We start from the raw sequence: 20,068 nt of genomic DNA, 5'->3' as shown, positions 1-20,068 counted from the left end.
AATCCCTGATCAGACTGAGATCTGACGATAGTGACGGATCTCAACCGTCCTCTGAACAGTCCTGGCAATCCTGTGCCACAACACTGCCCGGCCGTCACAGCGATAGAAACGCTCTCTAGAACTTTCCCTCCACATTGACGCGGCAGTTTGCCACCGACTCGTCACTAGTATACTCGCACAATCTTGAAACTTCAGAGCGGCGGAAGCCGCTCATTGGCCGATATTCGATCATGGCATGGCAACTTTTCACAACTGACTGCCACGGTTGGAGCTTTGGAATTTTTGGGAAAGTTAAAGGGATGAGCTCAGCTGTGAATCTGATCACAAGAAAACAGTATTTGGCAAAAGGAAAGAGCAAGACCGGAAGGCAACTGACCAATTGTTGGTTGAACCAGAAACAGCCCTTTCACTGCACAAGGACATGTCAAGTTTTACTTTTGTGTGAGGGCTGTGACTGTTGCTCCAACAGTGCACGATTCATCTAAGGGATCAGTCTGCAGGCATGCCATGAGGATCATGTACGAAGATGATGCAAAACTAAAATGCACAATGCACATCAAGTTGACAAACACATGAACTTCTACGCTGTCTCAGGTTTTGATTCGGATGTACAAGGAGAGGTTGCAATCAAGACCCGGATCTGTTGTCATGGGAAAGGCTTCAGACAACTGGCATCGAGCAAAGTGAGGTTTGCTTTAAAACTGAAACAAAATAAACCAAAACAAGTCTCTTTGATTGAGGGCTTGACCTACAGTACAAATATCCGACAGAAACTAGTATTCGATACTCTATCAATACGATGATTGTTCTTGAGTTGCTCAAAATTTATTGTTAAAATGAGTCGCTGCGCTTCAGGATCTCCATTGAAACGACATCACTGGCTTGCAGTCAGGCCAAGGGCACGATTGTACGCACGGCGTTTCTGAAACAATGAGAACTTTACTCCGGTGAATTTCTCGTTCTTCTTGATGCTGGACTGGTATTTGATCCTGTAGCTCCCAGCAGATCGGCCCTGCGAATCTGAAGAAACCTGAACCTCGTTCATGGAAGACAACAACCGGTCTTCGAAGGGAGCTTCTGGTTCCAGGTAGACCGAGTCAATGAGGGTCTGGAGCCTGTCCACTGAGATCGTCCGCTTGTTGCCGACGATCTGCTTCCCCTCTATCTGGTCCGGACGTGCATGACCTATCGTCGTGGCCATTGTCGCGTCTATTCCCCTCGTACCTCCTCCGAGTGAAGATAAATCACTCCACGCAGTTACCCCTGGCACCCCCACCCCGTCATTCACCCCTGAAATGACCCACCCGAAATTGACTTACCTGCCATTTCTCCCCATGTTCTAAAAAGGCATCTCGGGCGTTGGATCGGGGCTGCAACCCTGGACTACCCCCACCCCTGAAAGAATCTCCATTATACCGGTACATTATGTACCTCGTCTTCAAAATACACTCGTTGGGCAATTCACTCCAAGAAAAATTAATCGAAAAGAAATGTTTTCGATTCTCTGGAATTTTCTGTTTCCCTGACACGTAACATGCCATGTGACCTCGATGTCGGACGTACGGTTTACGACCCCCCACCACACCCTGAAATCTCACGAGGAAGGTAGGGGTCATACAACAGCACATTGTTCCCATGACCCACCTCAAGACCATCACTGTCACGTACTCTGTACCGGTCGATCGAGACCTCTACAACAGTCACGGGGGACTGAAGGCTCGTGATTTCCCGATCTACACACGCCGCGGTCTAAAAATCCAGCCTGCAATTTTGAAATTCAACATAGCATTTGGAAAACTGACTGGATTTCGAACGGACATCGAAGCCGGCCTCCAGCCTAAGAGCCACTGTTCCATTTGACTGCGAAGGAGTCAGGTTGAGTCACAAGATGTTTACAGCGCGAAAAGGTCGGTCACGGTCCGTGTGACTCAGTACGACTAGGAGGCACAGTGCCGCAGTGCCACGTAGTAGGCCCCCGGGCCCGGCCGGCCCCCGGCGGCCGGCGGGCCGGGCCGGGGCCGCGGGAGTCTAGTGATCCGACAGACTCGGAACTGAATTTGTTCTGCTGCCCGACAAAATTCCCAAAGTCTTGCCCAGCTCGAAGAAGAGAGGGAGGAGGGAGAAGACGGAAGGTGGTAGAGGAGAGGAGGAGGAAGAGGCGGAATCAGAAGTAAGGAGGCAGGAGGAGGCAGGATAAGGAGTGTTAGGAGGACGAGGAGGATGAGGAGAAGGATACATGTTTGATCCTTGTGCGGGTATAACTGCTCGACAGGGAATGTTGATCCTAAGGTCCCTCAACACACAGAAAGGTTGCGACCTTGCCTTGACCGAGAGGTAGCAACATGCCAGGTGCATGCTGTATCCATCTCTGACCTGTCTTGCCAGCAAGTGCATCCTGTTTGGTAGACACGACCGATGCCAAGTACGACCTCTGCTCTGCACTTCCAACCCTGAGTGACAAATAATGCCAGGTTGTCCTGTACGACAAATTTGCGTCGAGCCTTCATGCTCGACTCGTCACGCACAAAGAGGAGGAGGAGGTGATGGTAGCCGGGATATTGTGTCCTCCACATGAATCTCCTCCCAACAGTTCACGGTGACCTTGCACGACCTGAGCACCAACGGCGCGTATGTCAACCAGGACAAGATCGGGCGAGGAAGAACGGCTGTGGTCAAGGTTTGCTCCTCCTTTGCTGTGTGCACACGTGACTTGCTGGCCTGGTGCAGGTGGGCGACTGTATCTCCATGGGCAGACCTCCAAGAGCCCTGGAGAACGGCCTCTTTCTCGACTACTGGGCATGGCATGGGGGGATGGAGGCGCATCCCGGGAAGCGATTTTTGATCAGGATGGGCAGCGACAAGTTCTTTGCTCTTGACAAGAAGATGGTGATGGTCGGGAGACAAGAAGGATGCGATGTTCTAGTGCCGGTCAAGGATGTTAGCAAGCAGCATTGCCGCATCACTTTCATGCTGAGGAGCGGTTCAGAGCACGTGTTCGGCAGTATGGAGGATGAGACGGAGTATGAGATCAAACTTGAGCATTTGTCAACTACCAATCGCACTTACGCCAACCATATGACTGTTGAGGGATCGGTAGAGTTGCGCCACCTTGACGTCATCGATCTTTCTCGAAAGCACTCGAACTCTTTCTTGTTCATCGACAAGAAGAAACAGGTGATGTACCCTTCTGAGAGTTTTTCGATGTTGCTTGACTGGCGTGCAAGACATTTGTTTCATACAAATTAGAACAGGTCCATCAATCCAGTGAAAACACTCCGATCACAGCAGCAAGTGTGGTTCCTCGGCCGACAGAAGACCAGGCAGCTATCAACGCGGAGTATGCAGGTAGGGTGGCCAGATTGTGCTTGTATGATCTAGAGTGAAGGTTTGACGAAGAAATACAACATCCTGGAGAAATTTCATGAAAACAAATCTGTTGGCATAGAGGTGAGATGAGAAACAAGAACGTTCAGATTCGACCAGTTTTGCAGATGCGTCGTGTGGTACGAAAGGCGGATAAGCAAGTCTTTGTGTGTAAGAAGTTCAAATCCATTCAGAGGAGAAATACACAATCGGACGAGCAACGCAACAAAGAGTTGGATCTAATGATGATGGTCAAGCACCCCCATGTATAAGCTTGTTCTCTTTGTTCTCTTCTGCATGATCGGAACGGCAGCTAAGTGAAGGTCAGATCGTCAAGCTCGAAGACGTCTGCATTGATCGATCTTCACTCTGCATCGTCATGGAGCAGGTCAGGAGGATCTTTGTCGATAGAGCTGAGGTCGCCTTCACAGCTCGCGGGAGATTTCTTTGACTACTTGAGTCAAGTCCTGCAGGATCCTGAGAATTCGGATGGCATTGAAGAGTCGCTGGTTTGACTTGCTCTCTCCTCCTCGCTGCCCTCTGCTGCTTCTCCGCTTCCCTTCATCCTTAGCCTGCAGTGCCTCCCTCTTCCCTTCTCCCTCCTCTTTCCACCTCTTCCTTCCTCCCTCCTCCCTCCTGCCTCCTCCCCCTCCTCTTCTACATTGGTGTCTTGGTTTGGCTTCCCGCCATTCTTTCTTCCTCTGATACTCTATGTCGTGATTGATCGCAGGCTGCAAAGTGGTTTGCTCAGATCTTCGATGCCCTGGATTATCTCCATGACAGACAGGTCAAAGCGATAAGATTCTTGTTGTGTATACGTTTCTTGATGTGTACATGTTTCTTGATGTGTGAAGGCTTCTTGTTGTGCTGATATGAAGTGGCTCAATCTTCTTTGCAAACAGATCATTCATCGTGACTTGAAGCCAGAGAACATTCTCCTCACAAGACTGGACCCTTCAGGAGATACTAAGGTGCCGTTCCTTTCTCCTGCTTTGCTCTGCCTCATTCCTCCCAGCTCTGCGATTTCGGCGTGTCGAAGTTGATTCCCGATGGGTGATTTCAGCATCAGCATCAGCATCAGCAAGTGACTTGAAACCTTGCAGACGCTGCTCGAGCTACATTGGAACTCCTGGCTACATCGCACCTGAGGTGTCTGAAGGGGGAGGTGAAGTCAAGCGCTCAAGTCCCTTGCTTGCCTGCCTGTCTCTTTCGTCCTTTCTGTGGCCCTGCCCTGCCTTGTCCCCCTGCCCTGCCCTGCCTTGTCCCCTTGCCCTGCCCTGCCCTGCCCTGCCCTGCCTTGTACCCCTGCCCTGTCCTGCCTTGTCCCCTTGCCCTGCCCTGCCCTGCCCTGCCCTGCCCTGCCCTGCCCTGCCTTGTCCCCTTGCCCTGCCCTGCCCTGCCCTGCCCTGCCCTGCCCTGCCCTGCTCTGCCCTGCCCTGCCCTGTGCTGTCTTGTATCTCTTTTTGCTCACCTGTCCTCCCTCCTTGCTGGAGCTGGCTGCTGCTGACATAGACTTCAGCGAAACCCTATGACTTCAAGGTCGATTCCTGGTCGTTGGGTTTCACACTGTATCAGATGCTGAGCGGGTTGGACATCAAGGCGCTGGGAAGTAAAGAAAACATTAGCAACCGAACAATAGTCTCATACTTCAATCAGATCTGCCAACTGGGTTTGCCGCTGCTGCTGCTGCTTCTGATAGGGAGAGCGATGATGAGGAATTCCCTGGAGAGGTCACTTGTTGTGCTTCCTGCCCTTGTTTTACTCTCTTGTAGAGATGGAAGTGCCTCAGCTTCTTAGTCAAGGATCTCATCTCCTCTCTCGTCAAACCCGACCCTCGAGAACGGATCTCAGCCAAGGTCAGCAAGTCATCCTCGTCGACCACCTGCTGCTGCTGCTGCTGATGATGATGATGATGATGATGAGGAGGAGGAGGAGGAGGAGGAGGAGGAGGAGGAGGAGGAGGATTGGAGAAGGAGGAGCAGCGGGAGGAGCAGGATGGGGGGGGAGGGGCAGGGGGGTGAAGAAAGATGGCGGCGACGACGACGGAGATGAAAATGAAGATGATGATGATGATCTAACTATCGAATCATCTCCTCACCCGCGCCATTGACCTAATGTGGTGGCAGGAAGCGAAGAAACATGATTGGTTCAAGTCGGCAGGTCAGCACAGAGCAACAATCAAACTCTGCGTCTAATCCCTTGCAGATTCTCCAGCCCTTCGCACACGGGCAAGGAAGAGAAATAGAACCGCAAGCTAGCGGGCGCTAAGGGAGGGAGAGCTGGAGGGAGGGGCGAGAGGGCGAGGAAAGAGAGGAGGAGCAAGAGGCGACAAAAAGAGCAGGAGAGTTGAAAATGTAAGACAAAGGAAATGAAATCAAATGTGCCGTACCCTGCTTCCACTTCAGCTCGTCAAGGTCCCCGAGAAAGGAAAGAAATCTGACCAGGCGGAGAATCGTAGCGATCGGCTGCTATCTGAGCCGGGGAGGGAAGGAGGAGGAAGAGGAGGAGAAGGGGGACGGCAGGAGTCTCAGAGCAGGGGCAGAACCTTTACTCAGAAATCAAAATCATCCTGCTGACCATCCTCCACCTGCAACAAACATAAACAAGCACATCGAACAAGCTCTAGCAGCAGAAGGTGATAGAAAGAAAGTTTCACCGGCGTCTTGGTAGACCACATGCTTCCTTTGAGCAACGAGCCTAAGACAAGAGCAGTCGATCAGTCTGAGCTCCCTCTCAGCAAGTCCGGGACCGAGAGATTGCGGGGCAGTCGACGGCCGCATCGTACTGGAGCCTCCGCCATGAGAAGCGACGGCCTTGGCATACTGTCAAGAAATCAGCACGTGGCTGAGAAATCAGAAGAGACGAACAGCAAACGGAGGCTTCTTGATGTTCACAACAACCTCCTCCTCCTCATCAGACGCTTCCTTTCCATGCCTGCAGGATCAACCAACATGGTCAAACCTTCCAGCCTCCTCCTCCCTCGAGTCATACTGCTCCAACGACGGCGTCGCCAACATGCGCGACAGAGAAGAGGGGGTCGAACTCTTCTTTCCCAGGAAAGATCCCGCAAACTTGGCGATCTTGTGCAGCTGGCTCGTGCTGGACTTGACAGGAGCTGTTTGAGGTCGGTCCTCATCTGTAGGAAGGTGAGGCGGAGGAGGAGGAAGAGAAAGAGGCGAAGAAGGAGGAGGAAGAAGAGAAAGAGAAGGAAGAGGAGGAAGAGGAGGAAGAGGAGGAAGAGGAGAAGAAAAGGAAACGAGAGGTGCTGCGAGCACCTTGCTTCGATGGCTGACTCCCTACCTGACCTGGCCCTGCGACAGGTTCAGCCGACCAGCTCTGAGGAGACAAACGAGAGGTACCAGCAGAGGCGGCAGGTTGTACAGCATAGCCAGCAACGTGGAGGAGGAAAGCCTCGATCTTCTTCTGCTCTATGACGTCACAAGGAGCGAGAGGGAAGGGAGTCAATCTTGACCTTGGTCGCAGGCGTCGGTTTCTGAGCTCCCATGAGCACCTGACGTGGTCCCTCAAACCATCACAGGAGGCGTCAGAGGTCGGGGGTTACATGCGACATGGCCTCTGCGAATGAGGAAGGAGCCACGTGATCCTTGATGCTACTCATGTGCCGTTTGACTTGCCGCCAAATCTCCTGCTTCTCCTGCTCGTAGGCGGTAAGGCTCTTGCTCTCTACAACCCGCGCAGCAGGATCGGCAGGACAGCTCCTCTACCTCTTCGATTGTCGCAAAGAGCCTTGCCTCCTCGTAGTCTGCTGGATTGCAGTCCCACAGGTAGTCCTGAGTTTGTGAGGATCATGAGGAGCAGAAGCAGGAGAAGGCGAAAACGAGAGGAGGAGGCAGGAGGAGGAGGAGGAGGAGGAGGAGGAGGAGGAGGAGGCAGGAGGAGGCAGGAGGAGGAGGAGGAGGAGGAGGAGGAGGAGGAGGAGGAGGAGGAGGAGGAGGCAGGAGGAGGAGGAGGAGGAGGAGGAGGAGGAGGAGGAGGAGGAGGAGGAGGAGGAGGAGGAGGCAGGAGGAGACAGGAGGAATCAACCTGCACGAAGGACCTGGAAATGATTCCTCCGGGCACCCTGATCTTGAGTGAGCGGGAGGAGCAGAGACAAGAAGGAGGCAGGAAGAGAGGAGGGGAGAAGAAGAGAGGAGGTGAGAGGGCAGACAGAAAAAACATCGTGATGTACCAAGGAACAAAGGGAGATGAAGGGTAAGAAACGAGAGGAATGAAGGACAAAAGCTAGAGCAGAGCAGAGCAGAGCACAGCACAAGAGGAGGAGGAGACCTCTTGATGAGCTCAGCAAAGGAGGCCGCACTGTTCTCCAGACCGTTCTGGGTTGGCGTACAAATTTTCACCTCGACAGATGTAAATCTCACTCTTGCCAGACCTTTGAGACAGCATTCGTGTTGGAGGTGATGTCTTTCACGATCAAGGCCTGTCAGCCTACATCAGTGCACAGCAATCGGCCAGCAGGGGATGCTCGCAGACAAGTTTCTGAAGCGAGATCTGGTAGAAGTTGTTGTTGTAGATGTTGGAGGGGAAAGGCTCTTGGCTTGCCACGTGCTCCTTAGTCGCTGCGTCCAATTGCACAACCAGATGTTTCACGACCTTCAGGTAGTTCAGAACTTCCTTCTCACCTTCTTTCTCCTCCCCGTCCTGCATGCCCTTCTTTTCCTCCCTCCCTCCCTCCCTAGCCCGCTCGCTCCGCCAATCTCTCCTCCTCTTCCTTTGAACGCAAGCTCGATCACCTTGAGGTGTGTCCGCAAGTCAGGGAGGGTTTGGCTCAGGTACGACTGAACTTGTTCGTCAGTCTGCAAGTTTGTCAGCAGGACTGCAGAAGCTCTGAGCAAGCAGACCATGGACATCATGATGTGATCCTGAAAAAGTGAGGAGGCGTAAGTGAGATGGCATGGAGAGGGGGAGACGAGGGAGGGGGGGTGGAAAAAGAGAAGCGAACAGGGAAGCGGAAAGGATAGTATGCAGGAACAAAGGAGGGGGAGTAAGGGAGAGAGAAGAAAGAAAGTAGCCGATCACCTCTTGCTCTTGATCCAGTGACTTTCTTGTCTGCTCTGTTTGCGCTTTGCTCGTTCGTGCTGCTGCTTCCCGTACTTTGGTTTCCTCTGCTTTCTGCCTCCCTTCATGCTCCATCGACTCTTTCAGCCTCCTCTCCTCTTCCCTCCTTTCAGCCTCCTTCTGCTCTTCCTCCCTCCTCTTCTCTTCCTCCTCCTCTTTTCTTCCTCCCTCCTCTTCTCCTCCTCCCGCCTCTTCTCCTCCTCACGCCCCTTTTGTGCTCGTCTCTCTTCCTCCTGTTCGTCCCTGCGCCGCTCTTCGTCTCGCCTCCTCTCCTCCTCTCGGCGCTGTGCTTCAGCCTTTCTCTCGGCTTCTCGTCTTGCCTCATCCCTCCCTCCTTCCTCTCTCCTTGCTGCTTGCCTCTCCTCCTCCTCCCTCCGTCTTTGATCTAAAGCCCTCCTTTCTTCCTCCTGCTTCTCAACTTCCATGGTTTTCTCGATCCTTCCCATCGTGTCCTCTTCTCTCTCCTCGTGTCCTCCCCGTTCCCCCGCCTTCTTCACTCTCGTCGTGTCACCGTCTTCACTGTCTTCTCCTCTTGCGCTCAACTCGTGGATCGCCTGCCCTTGCAGGCTATAGTCTGACCCGCTGGTCACTTTCATTTGCTTCCCTTCTGGACTTTGCTTGAAGCCTTTAACCTCCTCCCTCTTGGTTTCTCTGTCCTTGTCGATGTTTTGATTTGATCCTTCTTCTTTCCCTCTCTGCTCGGCCTTGTCGCTTCCTTCCTTCCTTCTCTCGCCATGCCCATCCGAAAGCGAACGATCCTCGTCGTCCGTGCTCCTGTTGAACTTCTCGGAGGTTCGGTGCTCAACCTTGACAACAACATCTCGATTTGGTGATCGCATCTCCTCTTGCACAGTCGTCGCTCCCTCCATCTCTTGCTTGTCCTTGTCTTCTGGGATCAAACTCACCCTCCTGGCCTCATTGGCCCCAACAACTTTCACTCCACGCCCTTGCACCGATGCATGCACATCTGCCAAACATGACGCAGTCAACATGACAGCATCGAGTAGCGTCATGGCAGTGAGTGGAGAGAAGAGTGAGCAGGTGAGGCTGGAGGAGCAACGGGCACCATTTGAAGTCTCTGGGTCTTGGTATTGAGAATCGCGAGCTTACAACATGTCAACACCCCACGGAGTTGAGCAGCATGTTCCAACCTGCTTTCCGCTCCTGCAGATTTTGATCGGAATGCCCTTGAGAGCGTCTTGACTTCTCCTCCAGCATCTTCATCCTCTCCTTCAGATCCATAGGAATCAGATCGACAACGCATGAGACAGTACGGTGTACATGTTTCTCCTTTGCCTTTGCTGCCTGCTCTTCTTTCTGCTTCTTCTTCTCCCTGTACTCGTCCACCCTGCATGCGCCCACAGGCGTCAGGCGGCAACGAGGTAGTGCCCGTTGCGCGAACCATCGATGCATGTTGTTGTCAACGTATCGTCTGACTCGATCTTTCTCACTCTGACACACGATCAGCAAAGATGGAGGACATGAGCCTCTCACTACCTCCAGAGTTGCAAACTCTTGGGAGAAGATGGCTCTGACAGTGGCAGTCAACGTCTCCAAGCCAATAACAGCGCAAATTACCCCGTTTGCGTCATATTGCTTTGAATGTCTTTGAGCGCCAGCAAGAGCTGAATAAGGGAACGATATCATCGCCAAAATCTCCCTCTCACTCAACGTCGCACATCTTCATTCCTCTTCTTCGCTTCTTCCCGCGAATGTTCGAACTCTCGGAGTCTCTTTTGCCAATGCGAAGCTGCGACATCAGTCAACATTGCCGGATGTTGTTCGTGCACGCACCAGCCCTGCACCTGAGGATCGTCGTGACTGAGAGAGCGCTTCTTCCTTGCGCCTGATGGTTGCTTCAAACATCTTTCGCCTGTTGGAAATCTCCTGCAAACCAACAAGATGAGAGGAGGGTCGATCAAAGACAAGGTCGTCAACCTGTCGCTTCAATGCTAACACTTCGAGGTGGGCACTGGACTCCATCTGCGATATTCCTCGTCAAGCTCCGCAATGGCTTCTGATGACACCAAACATGAGGGTGAAGAAATTCAGCTGATGACAAGGCACTGTCTAGTCTGCCTCACAACAAAAAATGTGCAAACCTCACAAGTGACAGCAAAGGGGAGGAATGGGGAGAGAAGGAGAGGAGAGAAGGAGCGAGAGTGAGTGTACACCTACGAAGAGGACACTTGCTCTGTTTCACCATTACATCCCGGTCATTTGTATCCTCCTCTCTTCCTCTCCTCCCAGTGCTCTCCCACTCCACCTCGTATTCCCCCCTCCTCCGGTGTCTTTGCTTCCCCGCCATTTCAAAGGTTCCCAAAGGTTTTTTTTACTCAACTTCGCAATATCACCGAACAGCGAAAATGCTGATGCAGTGGTAGACTCGGACAACCGTTGACTCAGCGAAAGGAGGAGGCGGAATGGGTAGGACAAGGTACGAGAAGAGAAGAGGAGGAAGGAAAGGGGAAGGGGCAAGCGGCATAAACATGTATAGTTGTACGATAGAACCTGCCAGGAAACGGACGTGTAAGATGGCATCCTGGGATGACGAGTGGTAGGAGAGCATTATAGATCCTTGTTTTTACATGAATAGCTGTACAACTCAAGCTTGAAGTGCTAACAAAGACATACAAGTGGCTCCGAGGACGACGCTGAGCAGCATTAGCCATCGCAGGGCCAAGTTCTCCCGCGAGTTGATGTCTGCTCTGTTGAAATCCTCTGAGAGAAATAAAGTAAGTGAAACCTGGAGCATGGAGTAGCACTGCAATACCAGCAATGAAATGAATAAAAGCTAAATATACAAGCACGCCCCCACTTATCGCATCCAAGGTTCCTGCAGTGAAGAGCCATCATTTCCTACCGAATCAAGAGCAACAACAACACAACAACAATAATACAAGAACACAACAGGAAACGCGACCACGAGTGGGTAAGACCAAAATCGAAGTCAGCATGGGGGCTCACCTTGAAGCCATGGTTGGAACAGGTTGTCGGCATGAAAGGACTCTGCTGCGATGCTGATCATACCCAAGGCGCCTCCCAGTGGGAATGTCAAGGAGAAGACGGCGACCATCATGACGACCTGGAGGGTCACGTGTGAGCAAGGCAACTACATGAAGGTAGTTGACAAGTCAAGTCCGCCACGCACCTTGCACCAGTTCACTTGAGAATCCTTATCATGCATCACGTTGGCGATACAAGATCCCAGCCCAAGGCCTTCGAAGAACTGATGGAAGCAAAGAGCTATCACGAGTCCAACAATCGCACTAGGTCTGTCTGTCTTTACGCCAAGATCCATTCCAATGATGACCGAGTGAACGACGATCCCCAGCTCTAGCATGCCCAGCATCACCTTCGGCTTGGCATCGTCCTGTGACAGGTCAGTGGAGCTCTCGACGTCTTGGACTGGTCCCAGCGGCAGTACACGATGCTGCATTTGTATTGCATGAGGTGAGATGATCGTATCCGCTGGATAATTCAACCCTAGTGAAGCTGGCGCAATGCCGTACGGATGTGCCTGGGGAAAATCTGCAGGAGAGTATGGAGGCTTAGCGCAATCAGAGGGTGTTGGATTTTGTGAAGACTCTTGGCTAACGACAGACACCCCATCTTCAGATTTTTTGCTGAAGAAGGATCCAAAATCCAAGGAGAGTCTCTCAACAATCATCATGGTCATAACACCCAGCATTACAAAAACTGAACCTATCGGAAAATTTCCAGTCAGACCATCCATGGTAGCTAGCGCATCGGCGATAATATGAACAAATGCTAAAGCAAGCATGACGCCAGCTGCATAGGATCTAAGAATGAAATACCAGAACGCCCCTGCTCGCGACTCTTTGGGGCTTTGATTCCGCCATCGAAGTATAGGGATCATTATTCCTATGACCGACGCAACGAGGACCGCAAAGAGCGCTCCAATCTTGAGGCTAACAAGCTTTTCTGGCATGATTTGAAACTTTTGTGGGTAATAAAGCTGATATCCGATGCAATCAAGACCTAATTTTCCGCAGAAATGTGCAAAAAGCGAGCACGAGTGTCCCTGGACGCCAGTAGGAGCAGGGGTGAACCCCCTCACCTACGAGACGATACAGAGGGCAGCGATGATTTGGTCCAACGAGATGCTACAAGGTGAGTAGATGTTCAACAGGAGCGGAACAAAACCAGAGAGGAGCAAGGGGTCTACGGGTTTGTCCTCAACACGTCCCCAGAAGCGTCTGCATGCCCATCGACCTTACCCAGCACCACCCCTCCCTACCGTTTCCCCTATGACCCCTCCTTGAATGACTACCACATACAGTACCCCTACTTTGAGCTGGTATTGATGGGGTAACTGCAAAGAAAGCTGGGTATGAAGGTACGATTGCATGCATAGGTGGGGTGGGTGAATATCTTCGTTTCGTAGGGGTCTGCTTGGGGATTGCAAGTCGAGGAAGGATAGAACAGAGCAGGGGTGGTGTCCGAGGTTAGAGACTAGGAGGTACTTTAACTGATATTTCGAGGGTAGGGGTGTGATATAATGGTCCATGGTTGATTTGGGTTTACCGGCATGGGGGTGGGAGAACAGGAGGGGTGGGTGGATTAAATCTAGGGTGGTAAAATTGTTTGTTCCGTGCAGAAAAGAATAACCTTGGTGGTTCTCCTATGGGAGGGCATCTGAAGGAGGGGTGGGTAGCCAGATCAACCGCTGCTCGGCTTTGTTGGATGAGTAAACTTTTCTATTAATAATTTAACTTAACTTTGAGTAAACAATCGTGATGTGAGGGTCAAGAAAGGCATGTCGCGCCCGGTGAAACGCAGGCCCGGTGGGCCGGAGGCCGGGGGTCCGGGGCCGGGCCAGTGCCTCCGGCGGCCGTCGGAGACATTTCACTAGAGAGTTTGACCTGCCGGGGCGGACTTGTTGTTTGTTACTGCTGCAGAAATGCACGTGCGGTCGTGGTTCAGGGAGGGAGGAGAGGAGGAGGAGTGAGGAGTGGAGGAAGAGCGAAGGGAGGGATGTGGTCACGAAAGCTGGCCTTGGATCGAAGACACGGAAAGATGAGGAAGAAGATTGCGGGATAGTGGAGGGGGAAGGAGGTTTAATGCGGGGGACCAGGGGAAATATTTGCGCGTAACTCGAAGGAGAGGTGGAGAGAAAGGAGAAATCATCCATCTAATGAAAGAGAGACGAGGGAATGGAATACATTTTGATCTCTGCCGTTGCTGCAGAAGAAGGGGGAAACTTATTACAGAGGGGGCAGGTCAAGAAACGAAGTTTCAATAATCTTACTAGAGAATTTTATGGCAGGGCAAGGGTGAACATGGCGATCTGATTTCAGGGGCCAGGAAGACAAAATGGTTGAAACTAGCAGAGAGAAGGTGAGAAACAAAGCAGCAAATCAAAATACTCCGAGCTCCACACCCAAGGCAAAAGGAGCAGTGAATTCAGCGCAGAAGAAGAAGTCGGCGAAGAAGATTGTCGATCACGACAAAGAGCATGTGAAAGAGACAGATCAGGCTGTTGACGCCTTTGCCGACGTCTCCCAACAACTGCGGGAGGAGGTGCTGACAGCTGAAGCGCCGGACCTGATCGCCATGCTCAGAGACTTTAAGAGCCAGATAGCAGAAGTACGGACGCAACTGTCTGCAGACACTGAGAGGGTCAAGGAAGGGGCGCTGCCGACTAGCAACGGAGTCTCGTACCTGGAGCTGAAGCTGCAGCTGCTGCTCAGCTACTGCACGAACCTGTCCTTCTACCTGTTCCTGAAGCTCAACGGGATGTCGATCATGAACCATCCTGTCATCAAGAAGCTCATCGAGCTGAGGATCTTCATGGAGAAGATGAGACCGATGGACACTAAGGTCTGACCCCTGACGAGACTCCTCGGCACTGAGCAGTCTTGCAGCTGAAATACCAGATGGACAAGCTGCTCAAGATCAACACTAACACGGAGTCGTCCACGGCGGAGCAGGAGAACGCGGTAAGGAGAAGGCAAGCATTGCCAAGTCGGGGTGACTCCTCTTCAGCTTCGATTCAAGCCGAACCCCGAGGCTCTGCTTGCACCCGGAGAGACAGCAGGGGCGCGAGAGGAGGGAGATGAAGAAGGTGCATGGGAGACGTGGGAAGCTGTTTGCTGATTGGTTGTGAAAGATGGAGAAGAGGGAGATAGAGATGCAGCTGACAAACAAGGGGTTTACCGACCCCCAAAGATTTCTGCCATGCACTTCGAAGACAAGTGAGCCCACTGATGATGACTTGTACAAGCTCATGGCAATTTGAAGGGAGGAGGCCAAGAAAAGGAGAGCGCATGAAAGAAAAGCTAAGAAGGCAGCCAAGGTGGGGAGCAGGAGTTTTCTTGACCCACTACTGACGTCAGACTGTAACAGAGTGAGATTGTCATGGCACTTCGGGAGCAGTTTGACGACGCTCCTGTTGAAATGTTACATGACTAGCTCTGCAAACTCGAGTCTGATGTTAGTCCAGGGAATCCATTGGAGCTTCCTCGCAGTACAAGGACGAAGAGCTTGCACACAGGTAAAAGCTGGGAAACAGCGGAGAGGAGAGGCTGACAGTCATGGCTAGAACCAAGTTTGAAGAAGACAATTTCCTCCGCCTTCAAGTGAGCAAGAAAGAACGTCATCGTCTGAAGCAGGTAAAAGCTTTTCATGGTTTGCTGTGCCCGCAGCCTGTTCAGCGGGGATGACTAGGAGACTGAGGGCCGTTGATCTGACTGTCTGCACGGCACCAAACAGATGAAGCGGAAGGGAGCTTCGATCGACGGATTTGAGGAGTATGACAACTTGACATTCGACAATGTCGCCAATCATCAAGATTTAAGCGAGCAAGAATCCAAGGCAAGGGGAAGTGCTGTAAGTAGACATATGATGACGAATGAAACAACAGATTCTCAAAAAACGATCTTTCGAAGACGTTGGGAGGCTCCCAGGAAACAAGAAATCCAAGAAGCGAGGTTTGAGCCATGTTCCTCCAAACGCGGTCTATTCTAACCAAAACACCCAAAGGAGCAAGATGATTGAGACGATTGAGAGACAAGAATCCGCTGTAAACAAATTGCATGTCCTTCTTTTGAGAGTAAACCCATCCAACGATGCTCTTTATTGCGATATTGAATGTTGTTGTGACCGCGTTACCTTGTTTTCTGCATGAAATCCTGTTGTTTGTGTGATAGTAGAGTCGGAACGAATAGCCAAGGGGCAAGAATTGGACACAAAAACAAATTCTTTCACATCTTAATCTATCATGTTACAGGCCTTCAAACTTGAAAGGCCAAAAAATACATCTTCAAGTACAATTTCCAGAGTGTTCTCCATGATGCAATCCTCAACGGCATCTAACCCTGGCTCCGGAGATTGTTTTTTCTTTCTTTCAGGAACTTGCCAATTTTCTCCGCGCTTTGATGAAGCATACTAACAATACATGTCAGTCCTTCAATAGGAAAAAGGTACGAAGACAACCTGTTCAACATGTCGAATTCTTTTCGCGACATTGTTACTTGATCCTCATTATCAATGCACTGCAGACTGTACAGATCATAATCAATCTCCCAATCAGTCATAGAAGATGCCAGGGCTGCACTCACGGTATTGTGTGGTTTGTACAGGAAGAGACATCGTTGGAAAGTTCAACATCCAGGTTCAAATCAGGTAAAATCTCTTGCTTGTGGATCTCAAAAACGTGGTTGTCTTTGCCGTTGGGCATTTCCTCTTCATGCTCCTCTACCTTGTAGTCCGCGCTCTGCAACAAATGCTGTGCTGAGCTTTTCCCCCACACCAGGGTGTCTTACCTTGGCTATGAAATCATTATTGTGCTGACTCTGATAGTCCTCAATCCTCGAGCCTCGTGAACCGTCTTGATTGCTCTCGTGCAGTGACTGAGCTCGTTCCTGGTCAGGAAGGAAACAATGAATGAGATCATGACATGTTCAAACATACATGACGACAGACCAGATCTACGTATCCCATGAACACCTGCTCCTCGCCCTGACATTCCTTGTAATCGTCTGACAACCAGAGTCAGGGCACAAGCAGCCTTTACAGCAATGATGAGCATCAACCTGCGCAGAATTGTTTGATCTTGTCGAAGATATCGTGATGCGTGTCGCATTTCAGAATGCAAGCCTCGACATCTTGAGCCCTCAATTGAAAGGTCTCGACAAAGTTCACAGCCCTTGCGATGACCCCGCTTTCCGTCTTTGAAAAATATTGTTCGTGTAACAATCGCTGAACAACCTGATGGAACAAATTAACAGCGAGATAGAGAGACAGGATTGCATGCGAACCGAGTGTATCATGGGCTTGAAGTTCAAGATGCCTCCAGCGTGAATGTTCTCGACTTTGTTCTCTCCCAGCTCATTACAAGTCACTGAAACCTGCCGATGCTCGTCAGCTCCTTCCCAGCCATATCTGAGTATGAACGAATATTACCGTCCCCGACTTGATCGAATACATGCTCGCTCCTGTCCCCTCAAAATCCGACAAGTCAAGCTCTTCATTCTTCAAGAAGATTGTGGATCCCATCTTCAGAGACAACTCCACCATGAAGTCTTCGTTCTCCCGGGAAATCTCTCTGAACAGTGAGATGTTAAAGAGGGTACTGCCGTGAACTGCGAGGATCATTTCCCTTCTCAGTTGCCCATTGACTTCTCGCAACAGAAACTCTTCATCGTAGACACTTCTGGACCATTGATTCATACACTGCTGTAGGATTGGAAATGCTACAGACTTGGGAACTGTTCTGATATTCAGATATTCCTGTAGATCTTTCAACTTGGTCTTGTATCGTATCTCACTCCCTTTCTGCGTACTCACGACAGCAGCTATATTGCCGACAACATACGCAAAGATACCACTTCCAATGACCATACTGCAAGTAGTGTAAATGAATTCTAAATAATTACAGGGAGTAATATCTCCATATCCGACAGAAGTTAGCGTCGTAAAAGCCCAGTACAAAGAATTGATATACAAAACCATCAAGGAAGGTTGCAATGCAGGGTCGAAACAAACCTGAGACCCCTGATATTGAGATGGAACTCTTTCTTCGTTGCAACAATTGAAATGAAACTTTGAGATCCACGAGTTCTGGATGTTTAAAGTAGCAACATAATAGAAGACACATGCTTGTACGTGAGCAACCAGCATCATCATAAAGATTAGTCGAAAGAGTCCCAGGACAGGTTCCAACATAGGGAATCGAAGTTGTATCGCTTCAATGATGTAGTTCAATTTTAAGAGCCGCAGGAGTTTGGTCAGACGCAAAATTCGGATTATTCTGAGATGATTCAGGACTGAGATATTTGAGCTTTGCTGGGATGTAGATAAGGAGCTGGCAATGCGTGAAATTATCTCAGAGGGAATTGATGAGACTGAGTCAATAACCAGCCAACTTCTGCAGTAATTCAAAGCAATCATAAATTTCGAGGTCACTTCACCACAATGGTCCTGATACGATGTGAAAAAGTTAGACACAACGTCTGTCACGAAAAACGCTTCGATCGCCATGTCGATGCAGCTGAAGACATTGGTTGAAGGAGGATTGAAGCACATGTCATAAGGGACAGAAAACGTGCAATAGAGGACAGCTAGGAGAGAGATGAAGTCCCAACAATGACGATATCTTCCAACACAAGAGATGTAGAGCCAATCGGGTTTTCCTGTTCGTGGCAGGTGCAGATGATACATGTCATCTGAGGGTCCTTGTCTGCTGACCAACAAGCGCCAAAAGAGAAGGAAATTTTCCCATTTAGTCCGCTGTAAATGTTATGAGTCACCTCGGCACAAGAATGCATGGACACAAACTATGTTACCTTCTTCTCGACCGTCTCCGTGAAAGATCGGCTCTGCAAAAATGAGAGGACATTACGTCTCTTCGGTCGACCATGTTTTGAATCTGACGTTCGCTTCACGTCGTCTAGAAGGTCATGTTGTCAATATCTTCATGACACAAAAAGAAGCAGCAACGCTCTTACGTGTCGATTCATTCCGGTTGACTCTGACACTTCTCCTTCTGTTGTTGATGTCTTTCGCTCTTGATAACCCATTGCGAGCTGAGTTGACAAGCATTCTAGAGAAATGAGATAGACAATATTCACAGCTGACAGCTTAGCAAATTGCAATCCTGCATCAAACCCCAGAAATCATTGGGGAGGATAGCAGAGACCGGGACCTAGGTCAGGGGTTCGAAGAAATGATATCAGCCCAAGGAGGGTGTCGAGGGGATCTCAACTCCTTGCGATGACGAGAGATGTCCATGAACGCATGTTCACAGAGTTCTGACTCCTCCTTCTCACTCTCTCATCTCCTCCTCTGCCTCTTCTTTGCACCCATCGCTGCCCGAGCCAAGAATCTGCATAGCGACGGACGACTTCTCCCGCACTCCCCGGCAACGGCACTACCCCCTACCCCCACCCCTATTGATGTGTCCGAGGCTGTCTTGTGTGTTTCCCCATCTGTCCATGCCCGTGTACCCCTACCCCCTCATTCCCCTTCTTCGATGGGCACACCACCCATCACTAGCTCACCTTACCACCACCCCCACCCCTGCCTGTTAGAGCTTATAAAAAGCCTTTTGGTTCGGTTACTAGATATATAAAAGCTTCAATTCAGTACGAAATAATAAGTGCTGGTACAAAATGACATAGGTATTTGACCAGGCCCTCTTGATCGTATCATAGCACTACATTACTACCGTTGTGAAATTAAAATATATTATTGTCTATAAAATGGCTGACGGAATAAAACTTATTGGGTCAGTCACGGTAGGGTAGGACTGTCTTGGTACACTTTACTCAAAGTTAAGTCTTGGTACAGTTCGCTTGACTTATGAGCGATACCGTTGTCAGAATGATCGGACTTCCCACTGGCCCAGGCTTTCAGTTCGGAACTCCGAACCGTCGCGGCCGGGCGGGCCGCCCCCGGGCCGGGCTGCCGCTCGGACTGCGGGTCTCCAGTCACGAGTCACGAGTCGCGGCCGGACTCGGCGGACGGACTCCGGTTTAACAGAGTGACAAGTTTGTTAGACTTGTACTATGCCAAAGCAATGCAGACATCATCTCGACCTCAGATGGAACAAGATCGGACCATGGTCAAACCCGGGGGCGAGTTTGCCGCACGCACCCCGGAGGCCGCTGGAGACCGCGGCCGGGTGACGCAAGCTTGGCCCTCTAGGGCCCTCGCGATGGTAAACAGCCCCCCCGCCCCCGGGCCCCGCTGTCGCCGCCCGGCTCAACCGCCGCGCCGCCCGGCCCCGCCTCCCGGGGGCGCCGTTTTAAGTAGCGCCGGCCCAGGCGTCCGCCGAATCCCGGAGTCCAACCGGCGGCGGACCCTGGCAAAGCCTGATCTGTACGGTCCGACACACTGTACTGCCGTATCTGAAGACTCCACTGTGGCATGATCAGACCGTGGCACTCACACGGATCACGGGTACGGTACTACCCGGCCCGGGGACGCAGCCGCCGACGCAGTGATCCGGGAGTCCCGGGACCCGGCCCCCGTGACCCCGGCCCGCCGGGCCCGGAGACTCGGAGTCTCTTAGTCTGCAGACTGAGTCTCTCTCAGTGCCTCGGCCATGACAGGCCCGCCTCTGGATGTAATACACGACTGGACGTTGCGTCTGGCCGATGCAGGT

At 51.2% G+C, this 20,068-nt stretch overlaps 6 protein-coding genes across 6 annotated transcripts; 2 read left to right on the top strand and 4 right to left on the bottom strand.

Annotated features, from left to right (window-relative positions):
- Window positions 1-679: 679 nt before the first annotated feature.
- On the bottom strand, window positions 680-1,222 carry GUITHDRAFT_153058 (hypothetical protein). Its single transcript, XM_005831027.1, has one exon. The coding sequence runs from the start codon at window positions 1,199-1,201 to the stop codon at window positions 875-877; it is 327 nt and encodes a 108-aa protein (XP_005831084.1). The 5' UTR covers window positions 1,202-1,222; the 3' UTR covers window positions 680-874.
- A 1,053-nt stretch (window positions 1,223-2,275) lies between these two features.
- Window positions 2,276-5,621, top strand: GUITHDRAFT_109887 (hypothetical protein; the record flags this gene model as incomplete). Its single annotated transcript, XM_005831026.1, has 19 exons — window positions 2,276-2,334; window positions 2,386-2,422; window positions 2,472-2,540; window positions 2,591-2,677; window positions 2,728-3,174; window positions 3,225-3,345; window positions 3,386-3,447; window positions 3,492-3,629; window positions 3,677-3,751; window positions 3,795-3,872; window positions 4,094-4,150; window positions 4,266-4,334; window positions 4,379-4,416; window positions 4,467-4,528; window positions 4,883-4,972; window positions 5,020-5,093; window positions 5,136-5,219; window positions 5,490-5,523; window positions 5,569-5,621. The coding sequence occupies 19 exons, from the start codon at window positions 2,276-2,278 to the stop codon at window positions 5,619-5,621; spliced, it is 1,734 nt and encodes a 577-aa protein (XP_005831083.1).
- A 293-nt stretch (window positions 5,622-5,914) lies between these two features.
- Window positions 5,915-10,422, bottom strand: GUITHDRAFT_109886 (hypothetical protein; the record flags this gene model as incomplete). The annotated part of the gene is made up of 23 exons (XM_005831025.1): window positions 5,915-5,950; window positions 6,020-6,060; window positions 6,113-6,185; window positions 6,231-6,297; window positions 6,355-6,499; window positions 6,639-6,674; window positions 6,723-6,786; window positions 6,836-6,874; window positions 6,926-7,039; window positions 7,089-7,154; window positions 7,754-7,801; window positions 7,855-7,974; window positions 8,115-8,177; window positions 8,223-8,243; window positions 8,401-8,501; window positions 8,645-9,406; window positions 9,591-9,787; window positions 9,842-9,891; window positions 9,934-9,970; window positions 10,018-10,064; window positions 10,119-10,189; window positions 10,245-10,326; window positions 10,378-10,422. The coding sequence occupies 23 exons, from the start codon at window positions 10,420-10,422 to the stop codon at window positions 5,915-5,917; spliced, it is 2,325 nt and encodes a 774-aa protein (XP_005831082.1).
- A 622-nt stretch (window positions 10,423-11,044) lies between these two features.
- Window positions 11,045-12,391, bottom strand: GUITHDRAFT_109885 (hypothetical protein; the record flags this gene model as incomplete). The annotated part of the gene is made up of 3 exons (XM_005831024.1): window positions 11,045-11,160; window positions 11,407-11,524; window positions 11,591-12,391. The coding sequence occupies 3 exons, from the start codon at window positions 12,389-12,391 to the stop codon at window positions 11,045-11,047; spliced, it is 1,035 nt and encodes a 344-aa protein (XP_005831081.1).
- Window positions 12,392-13,727: 1,336 nt separating this feature from the next.
- On the top strand, window positions 13,728-14,402 carry GUITHDRAFT_153057 (hypothetical protein; the record flags this gene model as incomplete). Its single annotated transcript, XM_005831023.1, has 2 exons — window positions 13,728-14,283; window positions 14,328-14,402. A coding segment is annotated over exon 1 (506 nt), but the record flags the coding sequence as incomplete, so codon positions are not given.
- A 1,468-nt stretch (window positions 14,403-15,870) lies between these two features.
- Window positions 15,871-17,304, bottom strand: GUITHDRAFT_139953 (hypothetical protein; the record flags this gene model as incomplete). The annotated part of the gene is made up of 8 exons (XM_005831022.1): window positions 15,871-15,897; window positions 15,936-15,963; window positions 16,023-16,177; window positions 16,227-16,325; window positions 16,375-16,442; window positions 16,497-16,671; window positions 16,722-16,811; window positions 16,867-17,304. 8 exons carry the CDS (start codon window positions 17,302-17,304, stop codon window positions 15,871-15,873), a joined length of 1,080 nt encoding a protein of 359 aa, XP_005831079.1.
- Window positions 17,305-20,068: the final 2,764 nt, after the last annotated feature.

This window comes from Guillardia theta, assembly GCF_000315625.1.
Source record: "Guillardia theta CCMP2712 unplaced genomic scaffold GUITHscaffold_42, whole genome shotgun sequence".
NCBI lineage: Eukaryota > Cryptophyceae > Pyrenomonadales > Geminigeraceae > Guillardia > Guillardia theta.
This window is presented reverse-complemented; position numbering and strand designations above follow the sequence as displayed.

Excerpts from the sequence above, each read along its gene's own strand:
- GUITHDRAFT_153058 (XM_005831027.1), bottom strand. The coding sequence starts at position 1,201 with ATGGCCACGACGATAGGTCATGCACGTCCGGACCAGATAGAGGGGAAG.